This window comes from Sminthopsis crassicaudata, chromosome 1 (genome assembly GCF_048593235.1).
Source record: "Sminthopsis crassicaudata isolate SCR6 chromosome 1, ASM4859323v1, whole genome shotgun sequence".
In the NCBI taxonomy this organism is placed as follows: domain Eukaryota; kingdom Metazoa; phylum Chordata; class Mammalia; order Dasyuromorphia; family Dasyuridae; genus Sminthopsis; species Sminthopsis crassicaudata.
Window position 1 is genome coordinate 84,687,764 of NC_133617.1, and position 20,132 is coordinate 84,707,895.

The 20,132-nt window shown below is 33.7% G+C and overlaps 1 protein-coding gene across 11 annotated transcripts in view; it reads left to right on the plus strand.

Annotated features, from left to right (window-relative positions):
• Positions 1 to 20,132, plus strand: part of PTK2 (protein tyrosine kinase 2) — a 380,904-nt gene that overhangs the window by 126,246 nt on the left and 234,526 nt on the right. For 9 of the 11 annotated variants that reach the window (XM_074264715.1, XM_074264671.1, XM_074264680.1 and 6 more), the window contains 2 exons: positions 4,266 to 4,492; positions 19,035 to 19,201. In XM_074264715.1, coding sequence (XP_074120816.1) covers positions 4,266 to 4,492; positions 19,035 to 19,201 — 394 coding nt within the window. The remainder of the gene's footprint in view (positions 1 to 4,265; positions 4,493 to 19,034; positions 19,202 to 20,132) is intronic. The other 2 variants (XM_074264702.1, XM_074264696.1) reach the window with 2 other exon arrangements.

Consider the following 20,132-nt stretch of genomic DNA (forward strand, 5'->3'; position numbering starts at 1 on the left):
CAACTTTTACTCATAATTTTACTCTCTTGGGATAATTAGAAGAGACATAATCCTTCTTTTATGACTAACCCTAAACCCTTCTTTTGAAGTAAATTATCTTCATTCTCTCCATCTTATCCACATTTGGCATGATTTAGAAGCCCCTAACTACCTTTATTTTCTCCATTTTGTCAGTATGTTCTCTAAAATGGGATATCCAGAAATGAGTATAGTACTCATGCTTGTTCTTATCATGAAGGAGTAGTACAGTGAGACTATCTTTTCCTTAGTCTTACATATTATATAACTTGTTACAGCTTTAGTTTGCTTTCGCTTTTAGTTGTTATGTAGTGTCTTGTGTAAAGCACTGGTCTGAGTCAAGATGACCTTGGGTTCAAATTCTATCTTTAAACTAATACTTTTAACCCTGAGCAGTTCATTTTCTTTCTAGAGTGAGAGAAGTCATGAAAGTCTTGAGAGAGAGAGAGAGAGAGAGAGAGAGAGAGAGAGAGAGAGAGAGAGAGAGAGAGAGAGAGAGAGAGAGAGAGAGAAAAACATTTCCATGTTAGCCACATTGCAAAAGAAAACACACACCAAAAACAAGAAAAATAGAGAAAAATTTTAAAAATATTCAATTTATATTCAAAGTTCATCAGATCTCTCTATCTGGACTTAGTGTTTTTCATCATGAATCCTTTGGAGTTGGGCATGATTTGTTCTTATGAACTGTACTGGCCCTTTGTGATCATAGCTCCTTTTTTCCAGTTGAGACAGTGTATAATGGATGAAATTCTACACATCGATCCAATAACACTTGTGTTTAATTTAATTCCCCCAGCTTTTGTTATCTGATTGACTATGAGAAAGCACTTACCCTTTCTCAGCCTCCACTTTTTTCATCTCTATCCATATGGATAATAACAGTTAACACCCCATATATTGTGGACATTATGCCAAATGACATAATGCCATTAATAAATTTGGCAAAGCCTAAAATAATGCTATATAATTTTAATTAGCTTAACCTTAATTACCTGACAAACTTTAAAATAATACGTTGGAAATAGTAATAGTCATCATTAATATTATGTTGTTTAACCTTTCTCATCGATGATCTTTGCTTTCTTTTCTTTTAATAATACACTAGGTTGGTTTATTAGATTGGTTTTTATCCCAATCTCTCAATTAAACTACCAATAATTTTAGCAGATGACATATTTTTAAATAATTTCTGAGTCCTTTTTTACTAGGAAGATTTGAATACTATATTATTTTATCACATATAGTAACTACCTTATTTAATGCTTATAAAAGACAAAAGTATAATGAAAAGTTTTGAACTCTTTTGAAAATAAAGCATTAAGTATCTATTAAGAGCTTTCTATGAAAGAAGGGTTAAAAAAAGTTTCTAATCCCAAGGATTCATAGCCTTATGGTAGAAACAATAAGAAAACAACTATGCACAAACAAGATGTGTGTGTGTGTGTGTGTTTGTGTCTGTGTGTGTATAAATATAAATAATTGGAGACAATTGTGTGTGTGTGTGTGTGTGTGTGTGTGTAACTGGAGCTCAGGAAAGATGGGATTTTCATTGGAACTTCGGGGAGAGAATTCTAGGCATTGGAGACATGAGTCGGGAGATATGAAGTATTTTTTGTAGGGAACAAGTGAAGAAGCCAATGTCACTGGATTGCACAGTATGTAGAAGCTGGGGAGGGAGTGGCTGTTGGGGAGGTGTATTGTGGTCTTCAGGAGAAACTAGCACCTCCAGTGTGAGAGCTTGCTAAGCTCTTTTCAGGACAACTCATCCACCTTTGGTATCCACTTGTCATCCAACTCTCATCTGTAGTTCTAAAAAGCTGTGCAGCATGTTCATCAGTCTCATCCTGGTAAAAGTATTTTTTACAGACGTGATTTAGGTCTAAAACCAGGTTTAGAGTAACCAATGAACCTCAAACTTGTCAGTGAGTTAGGGGGATGTCACTCCAAGCATGTGAAGACTTCCATTTATGGAATGGGCAAATAAAAACATTCTGTTCCAACAGCCGTGAGGTCAGCTGAAGGAAATGCTGTGAAGTTATTGGCCAGTCATCAAAGTCATTGCAAGCCATCACCAGTCATCTTGACTTTTGTCACTGGATTTTTATGACCCTGGAAGAGAGAGTAAAGTTGTGACAAATTTGTGTAGCTCTGTGTCACTTAAAATTTACTTCACAAGCCAGTCAAGACATATTCTGTGATGTCATTGATTCTCTTCAAAAACAGTGAAGGATGAACAACAATAATAGGTAGAGGTGGATATAAGTACACATAAGAAGACTTCTGTTTGACAAAGAGTCAAACAGTAGATTTTATATTTGATTTTGGAAGTGGTGCGGAACAACTAAGTCTGTTGAATTGGGGGTATGAGTACTGTGGTCAGGCTTGTACTTTAAAAAAACGGCTTCATTAGTTTGAATGGAGGATATGCTGGAGTGGAGGAGAAAGTAATTAACAGTTTCAGATGTTACAAGAATTATGAGGATTAGACAATGCCTTTAGAATGAGCAGTTATATCATTCATACATCTTTGGAAAGATCGGTTTCAGTTGAGTAATGTTGAAAGCTAAAGTGCAGAGATTTAAGAGAATGAGAGTAGAAGTGGAGCACTTCAAGTATCTAAACTTCTTTCTGAAGAAGCTTATCCATAAAAGAATAGAATTATAAAAAACTATAACTATCAAAGATGATAACATCAAATAAAATCCTTTTTAAGGTTGGGGGAGACATTGGTATGTTTATCTGGGAAGGAGCCAGTAGATGTGAAAAACTGAAGAGAAAATATAAGAATGATAGTGGAGGAAATCTGCTGGCATTGACTTTTATAAGGAGAAAGGACCCATTTCTTCATGTGAGACTGATGAAGGGATAGTAAGGGGAAAATATCTGTGTTATATGAATATAGATAAGGAAAGGGGGAGAATGGATTAGCTTTCACAGTGGAGATTTCAGCTGCGAGAGTACTAGAGAATGAGTTTCTCTGAGGACCATGGGATAGCAGATCATTTATTAGGGAGTAAAAAAAAAAAAAAAAAAAAAAAAAAAAAAAAAAAAAAAGGTTACCTTCTTGGAATAAGTCCATTTGAGATTATATAATAGACTTTTAGTGGGCATCACAGCATCTAATATGAGCTAAGGAGACAGATGGGAATTAGTTTTGATTTTGGGCAATGCTATGATTAGGTCTTGTCAAAAACATGAATATGGTGTAACACATGTAAAATGTATGGGATTGCCTGTCATGGGGGGGAGGGAGTAGAGGGAGGAGGGGATTATTTGGAAAAATGAATACAAGGGATAATATTATAAAATATATAAATAATAAAAAATAAAAATAAAGTACAAATTATGAAAGCCAAAAAAAACCCCAAAAAAACATGAATATGGGAAATGAATAGCAAATAGGTAGGCTTGGTTGCAACTTAGAGTACATGATGAAGAATGATATTCTACAAGACTGAATCAAGATCATAAAGAAATTTAAACTGATACTATTCTGTTCCCATCTTTCATCTTTCTTATTATTATTTCTAAGTATCCTTTTCATTTTGGATAAATGAATCTCCAAATCTCCAGTCACATTTTAGTCATGGTTTTATCCCACTAGTTCTAAGTGATATTTGTGAAGTCCATTTCCGCCCTCTCTTTGAATGAGAATCTTTAGTTTAACTTGTTTTTTACCCACACTTTGTATAATTGTGTACATGTTATTTGTTGCCATGGATTTTAGTTTCTGCCTTCTTTCTTGCATTTTCTGGGGAAAGTTATTATTGCCTGTCTTCTTCCTGAATCATGATTGCTCTTTAAGATATCTAAGCTTGGAGTTAATATGAAAGGTTTTCTTTTCCCTCCCTTATCGCATTGAATCTAATGTCCTTTTGATTGAATACTTTTGAATGTTGACAAATTACTGTTAGCATCCATATTAGGGACATTCTATCTATGGCCAATCAGTCATTCCTATATTGTAATCTCTTATTCTGAAATCTATATACTTTAAAAAGATCAATAGAACATTTAGATAAAAGAATTTCCTTATAACAATTTATTTTCAAAATTAAAAACAAGATGATTTTTATTATCCTCCTCAATACTATTGACTTTTCTTACTTTTTTTATACCTAAAATAGAAAATGAAATAATTAAAACATTTTATCTATGTACTTGCACATGAATTTCAATTAAATGATTGAATTTAATCATAATGCCCTAGAATTTATATATTCTCTTATTTCCCCTTTCTGCAGAATATGACAGATACCTAGCATCTAGCAAAACCATGGCAGCTGCTTACCTTGACCCAAACTTGAATCACGCCCCAAGTTCGAGTACAAAGACACACCTCAGTACTGGGATGGAGCGTTCTCCTGGGGCAATGGAGCGAGTATTAAAAGTCTTTCATTATTTTGAAAATAGTAGTGAGCCAACCACATGGGCCAGTATTATCAGGCATGGAGATGCCACTGACGTCAGAGTAAGTAAAATTTTCCATCAGATAAATCGAATGCAATGCCAAAAAAAGAACAAAAACAAAAAATAATTTTAAATTGACAAACATTGAAAACAAATGTTAAAATTCAATGCAACATAGTGTGTATCATTTGGAGCAGAGATTTAAGGTATACCATTTTAAAAATGTAAATACTATTTGATTTTTTTTTCCAATTACATGTAAAGATAGTTTTCAACATTTGTTTTTTATAATATTTTGAGTTTCAAAATTTCTCTTTCCCTCCCCAGTATAGCAAGCAATCTAATATAGGTTATACATGTACAATTATGTTAACCTTATTTCCACATTAGTCACTTGTGAAAGAAGAAACAAAAGAGGAAGAAAGCATAAAAAAAAGACAAAATAAAAATAATATGCTTCAATCTGTATAGACTCCATAGTTTTGTGTTTTTTTTTCTCTGAATGTGGATAGCATTTTCCACCCCAATCTATTGGAACTGTGTTGGATCACTGTGTTGCTGAGACGAGCTAATTCATAGTTGATCATCACACGATGTTGCTGTCACTACGTACAGTGCTTTGCTGATTCTGCTTACTTTTCTCATTGTCAGTTCATGTAAATCTTTCCAGGTTTTTCTGAAATCCACTTGCTCATTTCTTATAAAAAATAATGTTCCATTACTATGCTATAAATATTTTTGTACATTTTTCCTTTTTTTATCTCTTTGGGATACAGACTTAGTAGTGGTATTGCTGGATCAAAGGATATGCATAGTTTTATTGCACTTTGGGCATAGATCCTAATTGTACTCCACAATAGTTAGATCAATTCACTACTCAACAACAGTGCATTAGTATTTGATTTCCCCCCATTCTCTCCAACATTTATCATTTTCCTTTTCTGCTGTATTAGCCAATCTGTGGATAGATGTGGGGTAGTACCTCAGAGTTGTTTTAATTTTAATTTCTCTGATCAAAAATGATTAGAGCATTTTTTCATATGATTAAAGAGAGCTTTAATGTCTTAATCTGAAATGACTTATATTCTTATAAATTTGATTGAGTACTCTATATCTTTGAGAAATGAGGCCTTTATTAGAAATCCTTTCTGTACAAATTGTCTATCAGTTTTCTATCATTTTAAAAGAAAAATAAGTCATTAAATTATATATTACCCAGAGTTATTGACATACTTTTTCTCTTTTATTATATAAAAGGGAAGGGAATAGGAACTTTCTCTGTCATTGTAGTGATATAGAAAATTTATAGATGAGTAGATTTCCTCTTTTAATGCAAATTGGCACCTATCCTGTTACTTCATGGCTTGAAGAGTTGCCTAGAGCAAACATATAGGAGCCCTGCAACACAGACCCCAACCAGATCAAAATGTAATTGGGAAATAGTTAATGAACTAAATAAAAAAGTCATAGAGCATATATAATGTTAATGTGTGATATATATATTTTTTTAAAGTTCTTATGCAGACCCCACAGATCCCCTTTCTATTGGAGTTTGACACAACTTCCTTTTTGCTTATTACTTTGCTGCTAGATTGTCAGGTCCTTTTTATCCTCTATTCCTTTTCAGTCTCATCTTTTTAGGTAACTCATAGAGTATATCCTTGAAATAGATTATGACCTGTTGTGGGTCATAGTTTTTGTATTATGAGATGTTTGTATTTTTTTAACTTATTTATGTGTGAAACACTTCTTTACCATCTGTATGTGTGTGTATTTTATTAGCACTACTAAAAACTTAGTGGTTTTTAAAGTTTTAGCAAGTATTTTAATGTTACGCAAAACATGAATAGAATAGGAACAGTCATCAATTTTAATAAAAACTTTAACACTAAGAAGGTATTAATAAATTAATATCTATATTAAGTTTTTGTTTTCGTAGTGTCTTTACCCAACTTGTAGGTAAAAGTTAATTTCACAATTCTTCATTCATAATTTTCATGTTACACGAATGTAGAATTATCATAGGAAAGACAAAATTATTTTAATTTCTTTTGTTTTCAGTTAAATCAGAAAAGTTTTGATATCTCAAGCTGAATATTTATATAGACATCTTAAACTCAACATGTCCAAAACTAAACTGATTTCTTTCTCCCTATTCCTTCCTTTCTTTTTTTCCCTTTTACTATGGAGGTTATTACAGTCCTATCACTCACTAGGTTCACAACCTGTGTATCATCTCTGAATCCTCACTCTCATATCCATTCAGTAGTCAGTTTCTGTTGTTTTTACCTTTGCAGCATTTCTCATTTGTGCCCCACTTCTTTCCTCTGCTGTGTAACTATCCTGGTGCAGACCTTCATCATCTCAATCCTGGACCATTGCAATAATAGTTTGCCAGTTGATCTCCTAGCCTCAAGTAACACACCATTCCAAGTCAGCCTCTACTCAGCTGTTGGTGATCTTTCTCTAGTGAATGTCTGACCATGTCTGTAGACTCCCCAGGCTTCCTATTATCTCTAATATTAAGTATAAAATTTTCTTTTTGGTTTTAAAGCGTTTCAAATCCTAGCCCTTTACTACCTTTCCAGTCTTCTTATATTCCAAATACTCTGTAATCCAGTGACACTAACATTCTGTCTATTCCTTACACAGAATGTCTTGTTTAAGGCTAAAGATTCTGAGCATTTTATTAGGTGTTTCCTATCCCCAGAACTCTCTCCCTCTTCATCTGTCTTCTACCTTCATTTAAGTTACAGATATAATCTCATCTGCAATAAAACTTTTCTTCATCCCCCTTAATGCAAGTTTCTTTCCTTTGTTAATTATATCAAATTTATCTTGTATTTGATTTATTTGTTTTAAGTATATGACTTGTTTTTACAGAGTTGTTTACCTGTTAACTCAGTAGATTGTGAGTACCTTGAAGGCAGGAAGTATTTTTTACCTTTCCTTGTATCCTCAATGCTTAGCACAGTTCATGGTACATAATAGGCATATAATAAATACTTGTTGGTTTACTAACTGCTGTAGACTTTTTTTAAATATTATATATATTTACCTCCCTATTAGATTTCTAGCTCATTAATTCTGTATATAAAAAAGAAACAAAAACAATTATTGCACAAAATCTAAAAACCAACATTAATTATTGGATCTGCACATTTATGTTTAACTTAAAAGAAAGGAAATTTTTTTTATCTTTTTGGGGTGGGGGGCAACGTTCAAGAAAACAAAATACATCATTTTGCATTGTGATTGTCTCTGTTATCAAATGACTGTGTTGATAAATGAGGGGGAAAAAATCTTGGCTGTCACCATAAATTGAATAGAGTGACTGCTGAAAATAAAAGATGCTTGAGATTTTTTTGGAAAGGAAACTATACCAAAGTTCCAGATGAATCATTGGTTTTAGTTCTGTGTTGAATGATAATTATAGAAATGGGGGGAAACCTTTACTTATTGGTGATATTTATTCATCTGAGAAAGGAAGGAGGGGATTAAGCATTTTTATAGTGCTTACCATATGCCAGATATTGTGCCTTGGTGTTTAAAAAGGTTTGAGAAATATAGTTTCTGGATAATTTAATCATTTTGTTAATAAGACCAGCATGTTTATTAATGCAAAGGATAGTCATTTTTCCATCTCCCTCTTAGACCAAAGATGCTTCATAGTGGTAGGATCAGTTTATATGCCCTTCAAAAAGTAAATGTTCTTGAGGATGGCAATCAACTATGTTTAGTTAACAATGAGAATATGAATGAGAGACTAGGGTGTAAAGGGCTACAACTGAGCAGATGCAAGGTAACCTAGTACTTGAGGCTAATTACCAATTGGACAATTCTCTATTAACATGTTTGGAGGGTGACCCTACTTAACTATTCTGTGCTGACTGGATCGGTGTGGACAAAGAACGGGAAGTGAGATCAGTAGATGGAGTAGGAGGAGGAGATTCATTCTTGAGCAGTAGAGAGAGAGGAAGGAGGTGGAGAGATTCCTATATCTAATCCCCTAAGAGCGACCCCAAAAGAATAAGAAGAAAGACTTTTGCTTATCCTGACTCCGGCTGATTCTAAGATATCCAGGGTCACAACACTAGGGTATATATATACAGGGTCTTAGGAGTCCATGATTTAGATCATCCAAATCTTGGTCAAAGAGACTTATCAATTTCCATATCACTTGTTTGACAAAATGGTAGATCCCCATTTTCCCAGACCCATTTGAGCAAATACAATGATCAAGGAATGTTGCACCCATTAACCCAATTTCTCTTACTATCTTTGATTAGATCTCAGCCATCCTGTCTGATTATATCTTTTAGAAAGATTTCCCATACAGTAACTTGATTTCTGGATGAGAAAGTAGAAAAGGAAAAACAAAACAAACAAACAAAAAAAAAAACAACACTTTGGTCTTGACATAATGATTAGCTTTTAAATACTGGGAAAAAAATAACAATTTCTCACAGTGCTAAGCACTTCTTCCCCCCCCCCCCCCCCCGAGGAATTTTAACTCTTTTCATCTCCACTATAACTTTGTGATGATCTTATTATCACCATTTTATAGATGAGGAAACTGAAGCAGACAAATGTTTACTGACTCACCCAGAGTCCCATAGCTAGTTAAGTATCTGAGGCTCGATTTTAATTCAAGGCGAGGAATCTTCCTGATTCCTAGCCCAGTGCTCTCTCCATTGCATCTATAGCTGTCATCAAGTGCCATATGACATGTATTACCCTTGATCAGTCAAAATATAAAATCTTACTGAAAGAGCTTTAACTTCAAGGGTTGATTATCCAGAATTTAGAGGAGAATACAAATAAGAATTACAGTCTAAAGAAGTGTCGATTAGTTGTGATCTTTAATGCATAGAGATTGTGTTTCTATTAATGAAATCACAAATCCTTCTAAGTAATAAAGCTGGGTATTAAAGAAGTACAGCCATAGCCCACATGGCCCTCAATATTCCCAGTTCATTTCATTTTGTAATTAACAGTATATTACAATGAGCAGATTCCTCTCAAAGTTCACCTGATCACCTCATACACAATTTAGATGATCCTTGATGGTTTGAACTAAACGAGTCTTTCTAGTGGTATTTGGTGCAATGGAAAGATGATTAGATTTTCCTGTAGAAGACTTGGTCTTGAATTCAAGGTGTGCCCTTGTGTAATTGTCCAGTCATTTGACCTCTTTTGTCCTCTGCTTCCTCAGCTGTCAAATGTATGGTTTGAAATGGATGTTTCTAAATACCTTTTTGGTGCTAAGCTCATGATCTTTTTGTTCAATATGAATCTCATGAGGTACATAGTGTGAATTCTTATTCTCATTTTACAGGCAAGGAGACTGAGGCATAGAGTTAAAGAGATTTTATAGTATTTGTCATAGTTATAATTTGAAGCCTTCTAATTCCAAGTCTTTCCTGTGTTATTTCTGTTGTATCTAATACATATTTGGAGTTATTATACTAATCCCAGAAAGAGATTTTACTACTGAGGGATATGAATTTGGTATCAGAAATTAACTTGTTTAATCAGAACATTTACAATATTTTTAGATGAATTATCTTGAGATGTGATGAATGGCTTGTCAGGTATTATTAAAGTTCATTTATTCTTTTTACTTTCTTCTGTTATGTATGTGAATGAATAATTCTTCCACAGGAAACCTAAAATGTATACTTAGTCCTATATAAGAAACTTAGAATTTGTTATAGCTTACATTGTTTTCATCTCTTCTTCAATTCAAAATTTTTTATTTTGCAATAAATATTGGTATAGAAGTGGTGAACAAGTTGGTAGTATAAATGATTTCTAAAGATTCCTTTGTTATCCTCAGTTTCTTTGAAAGCTTTGCCAATACTCAGTTATCTTTTCAGGCATTAAATTGGACTCATTTTTTTGATAGAATTTATCTTGCATTTATAGATTCTTTTCATTAGGGTAAAGAAAGTCATTGGGCAGATCTTGGAGAAGAGAGGTGTGGCAAAGAATGCCGGGGAATTAATAGGGGAATTCTCCCATTTTCTAATAGAATATTTGAATATTATGAGTACTATACCAATATAATAGGTTAAGGAATAATGATAATAACATACATATTCATAGTTTTATCTATTTAATAAAGTATTTCCAACTGAATTTTGCAGTAATCACATCACTTTTGGAAATACTATGTTGAATCCTACAATACAATATCATAAGATGCTGGACTTGTAGTCAAGAAGGCCTGAGTACAAAGCCCACCTCAGGCTAGCTGTGTGACCTTGGGCATCTCACTTCACATTCTCAGCCTCATTTTTCTCATCTGTTTAATAGGAATCATAATAACACCTACCACACAGTAATACAGCTAATATGGGTTTTGAGTTAGGATTTGCACTCAAGGTTTCCTAATTCTGGGCCCAGCATTCTATATACTGCACCACCTGTTAGAATAATTAGAGCTGACCAAAAATGGAATGAATTAGCATGATGAGATGGGTTTTCTTTCTCTAGAAGTTTTCCAGTGTTTTACATGATCACTTATGAATAATGTAGAACGTTTCTTTGGCAGATGTAGTCTGTACCTAATGGTTAGTAAGGTCTTTTCCAACATGTGATGGTTTCATTGAATTGGAAAAGAAAGTAATAAAGGGAACTATCATTTTGTGCCAATTTTGTCAACAAAAAGGAACTAGTTAGTAAAATAGAAAGTAAGGAAATCTCATGAGAAAGTGCCCATATCATCTTGATCCTAGTAGCCAAAGAAAGGAATTCTTTTCTTTTCTTTTTTTTTTTTTTTCATTAATAAGTTTTATTTGGGGTGGAGCCAAGATGGTGGAGAAGATACATGCCTCATTCTAAGCTCCTCTTCTACCATCACTATTAATTACCAAATTCAGCCTCAGAAATAGTTCTTGACTGGTAAAATCCTCAAATACTGGGAGTAAAACAAATTACCAGCTAAAGCTAATCTGGAAGATCTCCAGAAAAGGTTTGTCCTGATGGCAGGAGGAGGCCAGCACAGGCAGGGAGGTAGACAGCAGAGGCTAGCACATTGAGCAGATGGGATGGGGGTGGTCTTCGCACCTGGAGATTTTTTTTTTTTTTTTTTTTTTTGCATGGAGGATTCTACCACAGGTTGGCTGCTCTGCTTTGGTTGCAAAGTAGTAGATCAGCAGAGAAGTTACAAAAAGGCCAAAGGTAGAGTGTACTCAAAAAACCCGCCAGAATCTGACAGGATTTGGCTACACTGACCCAACATCAGAAGTGACTCAGCATGGACCATAGTGCACAGCCATGCAGCCACATTCTGCAGCGAGGAGCTTTTGGGCAGTCACACTTCTGATCATCAGGGGGGCTTTGCCCAGGGCAATAGAACTTCCCACAGCAGCTCCTTGCTTCCCAGGGCAGTCTAACTTCCAGTGCGGGGGACACAGCACTTCTGCATCTCCACAGCTCTTAGCAGCCTGTTTGCAGGACAGCTACTGTCCATCTATCTATCCCTGCTCTGCAGAGGAAGCTGGTAACCCCTTTGCCCTGAAGGCAGACCCTAAGGGCTTTTGAAAAAATGATAAGAAGGCCAAGCTAATGCAAACCATGGATACCTTCTATACAGAAAGAGAGCAGGTTTCCAACCCCAAAGAGACCAATAGCAGATAATCTCCAGATAAAACCCCAAAGGGGGATGTATCATACAAGGCTCTCCTAGAAGAAATTATAAAAAATCTTAAAAGAGAGCTAGAAGAAAATGGGGAAAGGAAAGAGAAGTTATGCAAGAGAGTACAGAAAAGGCTTATTACTCACTTAGAGAAAAATTTGATAAAATGGAAAAAGAAAACAACTTCCTGAAATGTGAATTGGAAAAGATAAAGAACTCCCAGGAAAGTAGAATTTGTGAATTGGAACAAGGAAATAACTCAGTTTAAAAAAAAATAGTGAAATGAAAAAAAAAAAATTCCATAGAGCAAAACAACTCATTTAAAAACTCAATTGGACATATACAAAAGAAGTAAAAAAAAAAAAAAAAAAAAAAAAGCTAATGAAGAAAATAACTCATTACAAATCAGAACTGAACAAATAGAAATTAATGATTCATAGAGACATCAAGAATCAGTCAATCAAAACCAACAAAAAATGTTAAATATCTACTTGGAAAAACAATAGATCTGGAAAATAGATCTAGGAGAGATAACCTGAGGATTATTGGACTTCCTGAAAATTATGATGAAAAAAAGAGCCTAGACACTATTTTACAGAAATTGTCAACAAGAACTGCCCAGATGTAATAGAATCAAAAGGTAAAATAGGCATTGAAAGAATTCATCAAACACCTTCTGAAAGAGATCCTAAAATAAAAACTCCAAGGAATATTATGGCTAAATTTCAGAACTATCAGACTGGGGAAAAAATATTACAAGCAGCCAGAAAATAACAATTCAAATACCGAGGAGTCACAATAAGGATCACTCAGGATCTAGCTGCTTCCACATTAAAGGATCAAAGGGCCTAGAATATGATATTCAGAAAGGCAAAAGAACTTACCTTTGGTAAATCTGATTAGAAACAGGAAAGAAGAAAATAAACTACCCAGCTAAGCTGAGCATTTTCTTCCAAGGAAGTAGATGGACAGTTAATGAAAAAGGTGAATTCCATTGTTTGTAATGAACAAACCAGAGCTAAACAAAAAATTTGATCTCCAACTATAGGACTCAAGAGAAGCAGAAAAAGGTAAAAAGAACTCTTGAGGACTGTATTTCTCTTATGGACTAACATAGAGAGTGTGTGTATAATTTGATTTTATTGATATAATATAAAAAAGGGAAGTAGAAGTGGAAAGGAGATAGTATCAGAAAAAGGGAAAAGGGGAGATAAGAAGAGGGAAACTACATCCCACAAAGAGGTAAAGGAAACCTATCATATCTGAGGGAATTTAGAGAGGAGGAGGAGCATTGTGTGAATCTTACTCTCATCAGATTTGGCTCAAAAAGAAAATAATTGACATATTTGGTTTACAGAGAAACTTCTGTCACCTCATTAAAAAGTAGGAGAGGAAAATGGAAAAGGAAAAGAATAATAAGGGAAACCTATAAGAAAGGGGAAGGGATCAAAGGGAGGAGGAAGGGATTCTAAAGAGAGAGAGAAAGCTGTGTGAGGCAAGTGATGCCCATACATTTAACACTGGGCAGGGGGTAAGGGGGAAAAGAATAAGAAAAGCATGATCTGGGGATAATAAGATGGCAGGAAATACAGAATTAGTAATTTTAACCATAAATGTTAATGGGATGCACTCTCCCATAAAATGGAGGCGGATAGCAGACAATCAAAAGCCAGAACCCTATAATATATTGTTTACAGGAAATACATTTAAAGCAGGAGATACATACAGAGTAAAGGTAAAAGGCTGGAGCAGAATCTATCATGCTTCAGATGGAGTCAAAAAAGCAGGGGTAGCCATTCTTACTTCAGATCAAGCAAAAGTAAAATTTTATCTAATTAAAAGAGATAAGGAAGGAAACTCTATCTTGCTAAAGGGTAGCATAGATAAGGAAGCAATATCACTACTAAACATATATGCAGCAAATGGTATAGCATCTAACTTCCTAAAGGAGAAGTTAAGAGAGTTGCAAGAAGAAATAGACAGCAAAACTATAATAGTGGCAGATCTTAACCTTGTACTCTCAGAATTAGACAAATCAAACCATAAGACAAATAAGAAAGAAGTTAAAGAGGTAAATAGAATATTAGAAAAAATTAGGTATGATAAATCTTTGGAAAAAACTGCATGGAGACAGAATGGAGTATCCTTTCTTCTCAGCAGTTCATGGAACCTATACAAAACTGACTATATATTAGGACATAATGACCTCAAAATTAAATGCAGAAAGGCAGAAATAGTAAATGAATTCTTTTCAGATCACGATGCAATAAAAACTACATTCAATAAAAAGCTAGGGATAAATAGACCAAAAAGTAATTGGAAACTAAATAATCTCATCCTAAAGAGTAATTGGGTGAAACAGCAAATCATAGACACAATTAATAATTTCACCCAAGAAAATGATAACAATTAGACATCATACCAAAATTTGGGGGATGCAGCCAAAATGGTAATAAGGGGAAATTTTATATCTTTAGAATCTTACTTGAATAAAATAGAGAAAGAGAAGATCAATGAAATGGGCTTACAACTTAAAAAGCTATAAAAAGACTAAATTTAACCCCCCCAATCAAATATTAAACTTGAAATTCTAAAATTAAAAGGAGAAGTTAATAAAATTGAAAGTAAAAAAAAAAACTATTGAATTAATAAAACTAAGAGTTGGTTTTATGAAAAAACCAATAAAATAGATAAACCTTTGGTAAATCTGATTAGAAACAGGAAAGAAGAAAATCAAATTGCTAGTCTTAAAAATGAAAAGGGAGAACTTTTTACCAACTGAAGAGGAAATTAGAACAATAATAAGGAGTTACTTTGCCCAACTTCATGCCAATAAATTTTGATAACCTAAGTGAAATGGATGAGTACCTCCAAAAGGAGAAGTACATTGCTTAAATAGTCCCATTTTAGAAAAAGAAATAAAATAAGCTATTAATCAACTCCCTAAGAAAAAATCCCTAGGACTGGATGGATTTACATGTGAATTCGACCAAACTTTTAAAAAACAATTAACTCCAATGCTATATAAACTATTTAAAAAAAATAGGGAGTGAAGAACTCCTACCAAATTCCTTTTATGACACAGACATGGTACTGATAGCTAAACCAGGTAGGTTGAAAACAGAGAAAGAAAATTATAGACCAATCTCCTTGATGAATATTGATGCTAAAATCTTAATTAAAATATTAGCCAAAAGACTGCAGAAAATCATCCCCAGGATAATACACCATAACCAAGTAGGATTTATACCAGGAATGTAGGGCTAGCTCAATATTAGGAAAACTATTAGCATAATTGACTATATCAATAACCAAATTAACAAAAACCATATGATTATCTCAATAGATGCAGAAAAAGCATTTGATAAAATCCAACATCCATTCCTGTTGAAAATACATAAGAGTATAGTAATAAATGGACTTTTCCTTAAAATAGTCAGAAGCATCTATTTAAAACCATCAGTAAGCATCATATGTAATAGGGATAAATTGGAACCATTTCCAATAACATCAGGAGTGAAACAAAGTTGCCCACTATCACCATTACTTTCAATATTGTATTAGAAATGCTAGCTTTGTCAATAAGAAAACAAAAAGAAATTAAAGGTATTATAATAGGTAATGAGGAAACTAAGTTATCACTCTTTGCATATATGATGGTATACTTAGAGAATCCCAGAGATTCTTCTAAAAAGGTATTAGAAATAATCCACACCTTTAGCAAAGTTGCAAGATACAAAATAAACCCACATAAGTCATTAGCATTTTTATATACCACTAACAAAATCTATCAGTTAGAGTTCAAAGAGAAATTCTATTTAAAGTAATTGCCTGTAGTATAAAATAGTTGGGAATCTATATGAGCAAAATTACAAAACCCTTTCCACACAAATCAAGTCAGATCTAACCAATTGGAAAGGGTGAGCAAATATAATAAAGATGACAATACTACCTAAACTAATGTATTTAGTGCTATACCAATCAGAGTCCCCCGAAATATTTTAATGACCTAGAAAAAATAACAACAAAATTTATCTGGAAGAACAAAAGGTCAAGACTTTCAAGGGAACTAATAAAAAAAATCAAATGAAGGTAGCCTAGCTGTATCAAATCTAAAATTATATTATTAAAGCAGCAGTTGCCAAAACTATTTGGTATTGGCTAAGAAATAGATTAGTTGATGATGCTGAGTGAAATGAATAGAACCAGAAGATCACTGTACACTTCAATGTTGTATGAAGATGTATTCTGATAGAAGTGGATATCTTCAACATTAAGAAGATCCAACTCACTTCCAGTTGATCAATGATGGACAGAAACAACTACACCTAGAGAAGGAACACTGGGAAGTGAATGTAAACTGTTAGAACGACTGTCTATCTATCCAGGTTACTTATGCCTTCGGAATCAAATACTTAACATGCAACAAGAAAATGGGATTTACACACATATATTGAATCTAGGTTATACTGTAACACATGTAAAATGTATGGGATTGCCTGTCATCTAGGGGAGAGAGTAGATGGAGGGAGGGGAAAATTTGAAAAAATGAATACAAGGGATAATGTTATAAAAAAATTTACTCATGCATATATATGTAAAAAAATTATAAATAAAAATTTTAAAAAAAAGAAATAGACTAGTTGATCAGTGGAATAGGTTAGGTTCAAAGTACAAAATAGTCAATAATTTCAATAATCTAGTGTTTGACAAACCCAAAGACCTAGCTTTTGGGATAAGAATTTTTTTGACAAAAACTGCTGGGAAAATTGGAAATTAGTATGGCAGAAACTAAGCATTGACCCACACTTAACACTATACACCAAGATAAGGTCAAAATGGGTTCATGATCTAGGCATAAAGAATGAGATTATAGTTGTTCAGTGGCATAGGTTAGGTTCACAGGGCAAGATAGTGAATAAAAATAGCAATCTAGTGTTTGACAAACCCAAAGATCCCAAATTTTGGGATAAGAATTCATTATTTGACAAAAACTGCTGGGAAAACTGGAAATTAGTATGGCAGAAACTAGGCATGGACCCACATTTAACACCACATAAATAAGATTAGATCAAAATGGGTCCAAGATTTAGGCAAAAAGAACGAAATCATAAATAAATTGGAGGAACATGGATGGTTTACCTCTCAGACTTGTGGAGGAGGAAGGAATTTGTGTCCAAGGGAGAACTAGAGACCATTATTGATCACAAAATAGAAAATTTTGATTACACCAAATTAAAAAGTTTCTGCACAAACAAAACTAATGCAAACAAGATTAGAAGGGAAGTAACAAATTGGGAAAACATTTTTACAGTTAAAGGTTCTGATAAAGGCCTCATCTCCAAAATATACAGAGAATTGACTTTAATTTATGTGGGAAAATAGGGACACTGATAATTGTTGGTGGGAACTGCGAATACATCTGCATTCTAGAGAGCAATTTGGATTCATGTTCAAAAAGTTATCAAACTGTGCATACCCTTTGATCCAGCAGCGTTGCTACTGGGTTTGTATCCCAAAGAGATCCTAAAGAAGGCAAAGGGACATGTATGTGCAAGAATGTTGTGGCAGCCCTCTTTGTAGTGGCCAGAAACTAGAAACTACATGTATGCCCATCAATTGGAGAATGACTGAATAAATTGTGGTATGTGAATATTATGGAATATTATTGTTCTGTAAGATATGACCGAGAGGATGATTTCAGAAAGGTCTGGAGAGACTGATATGAACTGATGCTGAGTGAAATGAGCAGGACCAGGAGATCATTATATACCTCAACAACAATACTGTATGATGATCAATTCTGATGGATGTGGCCCTCTCCAACAATGAGATGAACCAAATCAGTTCCAAGGAGCAGTAATGAACTGAAGCAGCTACACTCAGCAAAAGAACTCTGGGAGATGACTATAAACCACTACATAGAATTTCCAATCCCTCTAATTTTGTCTGCCTACATTTTGGATTTCCTTCACAGGCTAAATGTACACTTTTTCAAAGTCTGATTCTTTTTGTTTAGCAAAACAATTGTTTGCTCATGTATACATATATTGTATTTCATTTATACTCTAACATATTTAACATGTATTGATCGACCTGCCATCTTGGTGGGGGGAAGGAGGGGAAAAATTGGAACAAATAGTTTGGCAATTGTCAATGTTGTAAAATTACCCATGCAAATATCTGGTAAATAAAAACTATTTAAAAAAAATCTTCCTAACAATTATAAATAGGAGGAGATGTTAGTAGCTTCTCTCTCACTAGACATCTTTAAGCAAAGGTTTAATGAATCTTCATTCTGGGCATAGGCTATACAGACTAGGAAAGAATTGATGACTGATCCTGGAAATAGAATTTATTGAGTAGGTGTAACATGGTAAGATAAGTCTTGTCTTCTCAAGCAGATTTTAAATATTTTAAAGACAGAGATCATATTTTATTTATCCTACAACTTCTATCTTAGTGATGAATATAGTATATAGTTGGAAAAATACTTGAATAAAGAAGGGAGCAAGTAGCAGATGCTTTAGAATTAACAAGTTAAAAAATTAATTTATGTTTATAAGTTTACTAAGCATTATTTTAACAAGCAACTTTGCATTTAAAAAAAAACATTATCAGCATCATCCAAACCCTTTGACAATGCTGACAGTAGGTTTTGTTTACTAATGACTAAAAATACACAGATGCAGAATCAGTATTCATGTATCCATAGTATATGCATTTGCATATCATTTATATTAAGTTTACATTTGAAATAATTTGACAGCATGAATTAAGGAGCTTGTTGGATTTTGTTTTTCCAAACATTTCAAGAAAGGAAATAAAATTTCTTAATAAAATGTAAGTATATCTTTAATCTGATGATAGAATTTCTAATGTCTGACTTTAATACGAATGTAGAACTTGTAATAAATGTTTGTAATAAGTGTACTTTCTTTTTGTGGGGGACACATTTCAGGGCATCATTCAGAAGATTGTGGACAGTCACAAAGTAAAGCATGTGGCCTGTTATGGATTTCGACTCAGTCATCTTCGTTCAGAGGAAGTTCACTGGCTACATTTGGATATGGGTGTTTCCAATGTGAGAGAAAAATATGAACTAGCTCACCCACCAGAGGAGTGGAAGTAAGATTAAACTTTCCATTTTGATGTGATACTGACTTCATGTTTTAACATGTATATTTGAGCCAGAAATTGTTACCTTGACTTCTGTCTCTTTTCTAAAAATGCCTCATTACTGATGCTTCTTTTTCAGTTATTCTGTTCAGTTAATCTTTTTTATATATCTGCAACAGAGCTCCCTAATTCCCTTATTACTATAGCAGCAATTTGCTTTATCTCATTATACCTAGTAAAATATGGCACAGACAAATAGAATGGAGTGGTATTTCATATTTCTATGAGTCTTATAGTCAGATCAAGACATGTTTTTGCAGGTGGCATTGATGAGGCTGGTGCTGTAGTAATATGAATTCTATCCCCCTCCCCTCTTTTTCCTGTGATTTAGTTTGATAAACTGATAAGATACTTTTAGAGCTGGGGTAATGCTTACCCTTTTTTTTTTTTTTTTTTTTTTTTTGTACATTTCAGAGACCTATTAATTTTATCTCTTTGGTTAACATCCAGCAAATGTCTTACTTTTTAGAAAAGCTTGTTAACCAACCTTTCTAAGTTTAGTTTAGCTAGTAAATGACCCCAACTCTCCTCTGATACTGCTATCATCCTGATACAAGCCCTTATCACTTACAGCTGGACATTTTAGTAGCCTTCTGATTGGTCTTTCTTGCTAAAGGCACTACCCACTTTAAACCATTGCCTTTGACTTAGCTGTTAAATTGATATTGCTAAAGCTTAATCCTGTTTAGTATGTTTCAGTGGTTCCTGTTACCTTTAGGATCACATATAAAATGCTCTGCTTGACTTTTTTTAAGTCCTTAAAACCTTGTTACTTTCTACCTTTCCAGTCTTCTTAAAACTTATCTCTACATATTGTAAAACCCAGTGATATTGCCTTCTTTTCTATTCCTTATATTACCTGTCTTCTCATTCTGTATTT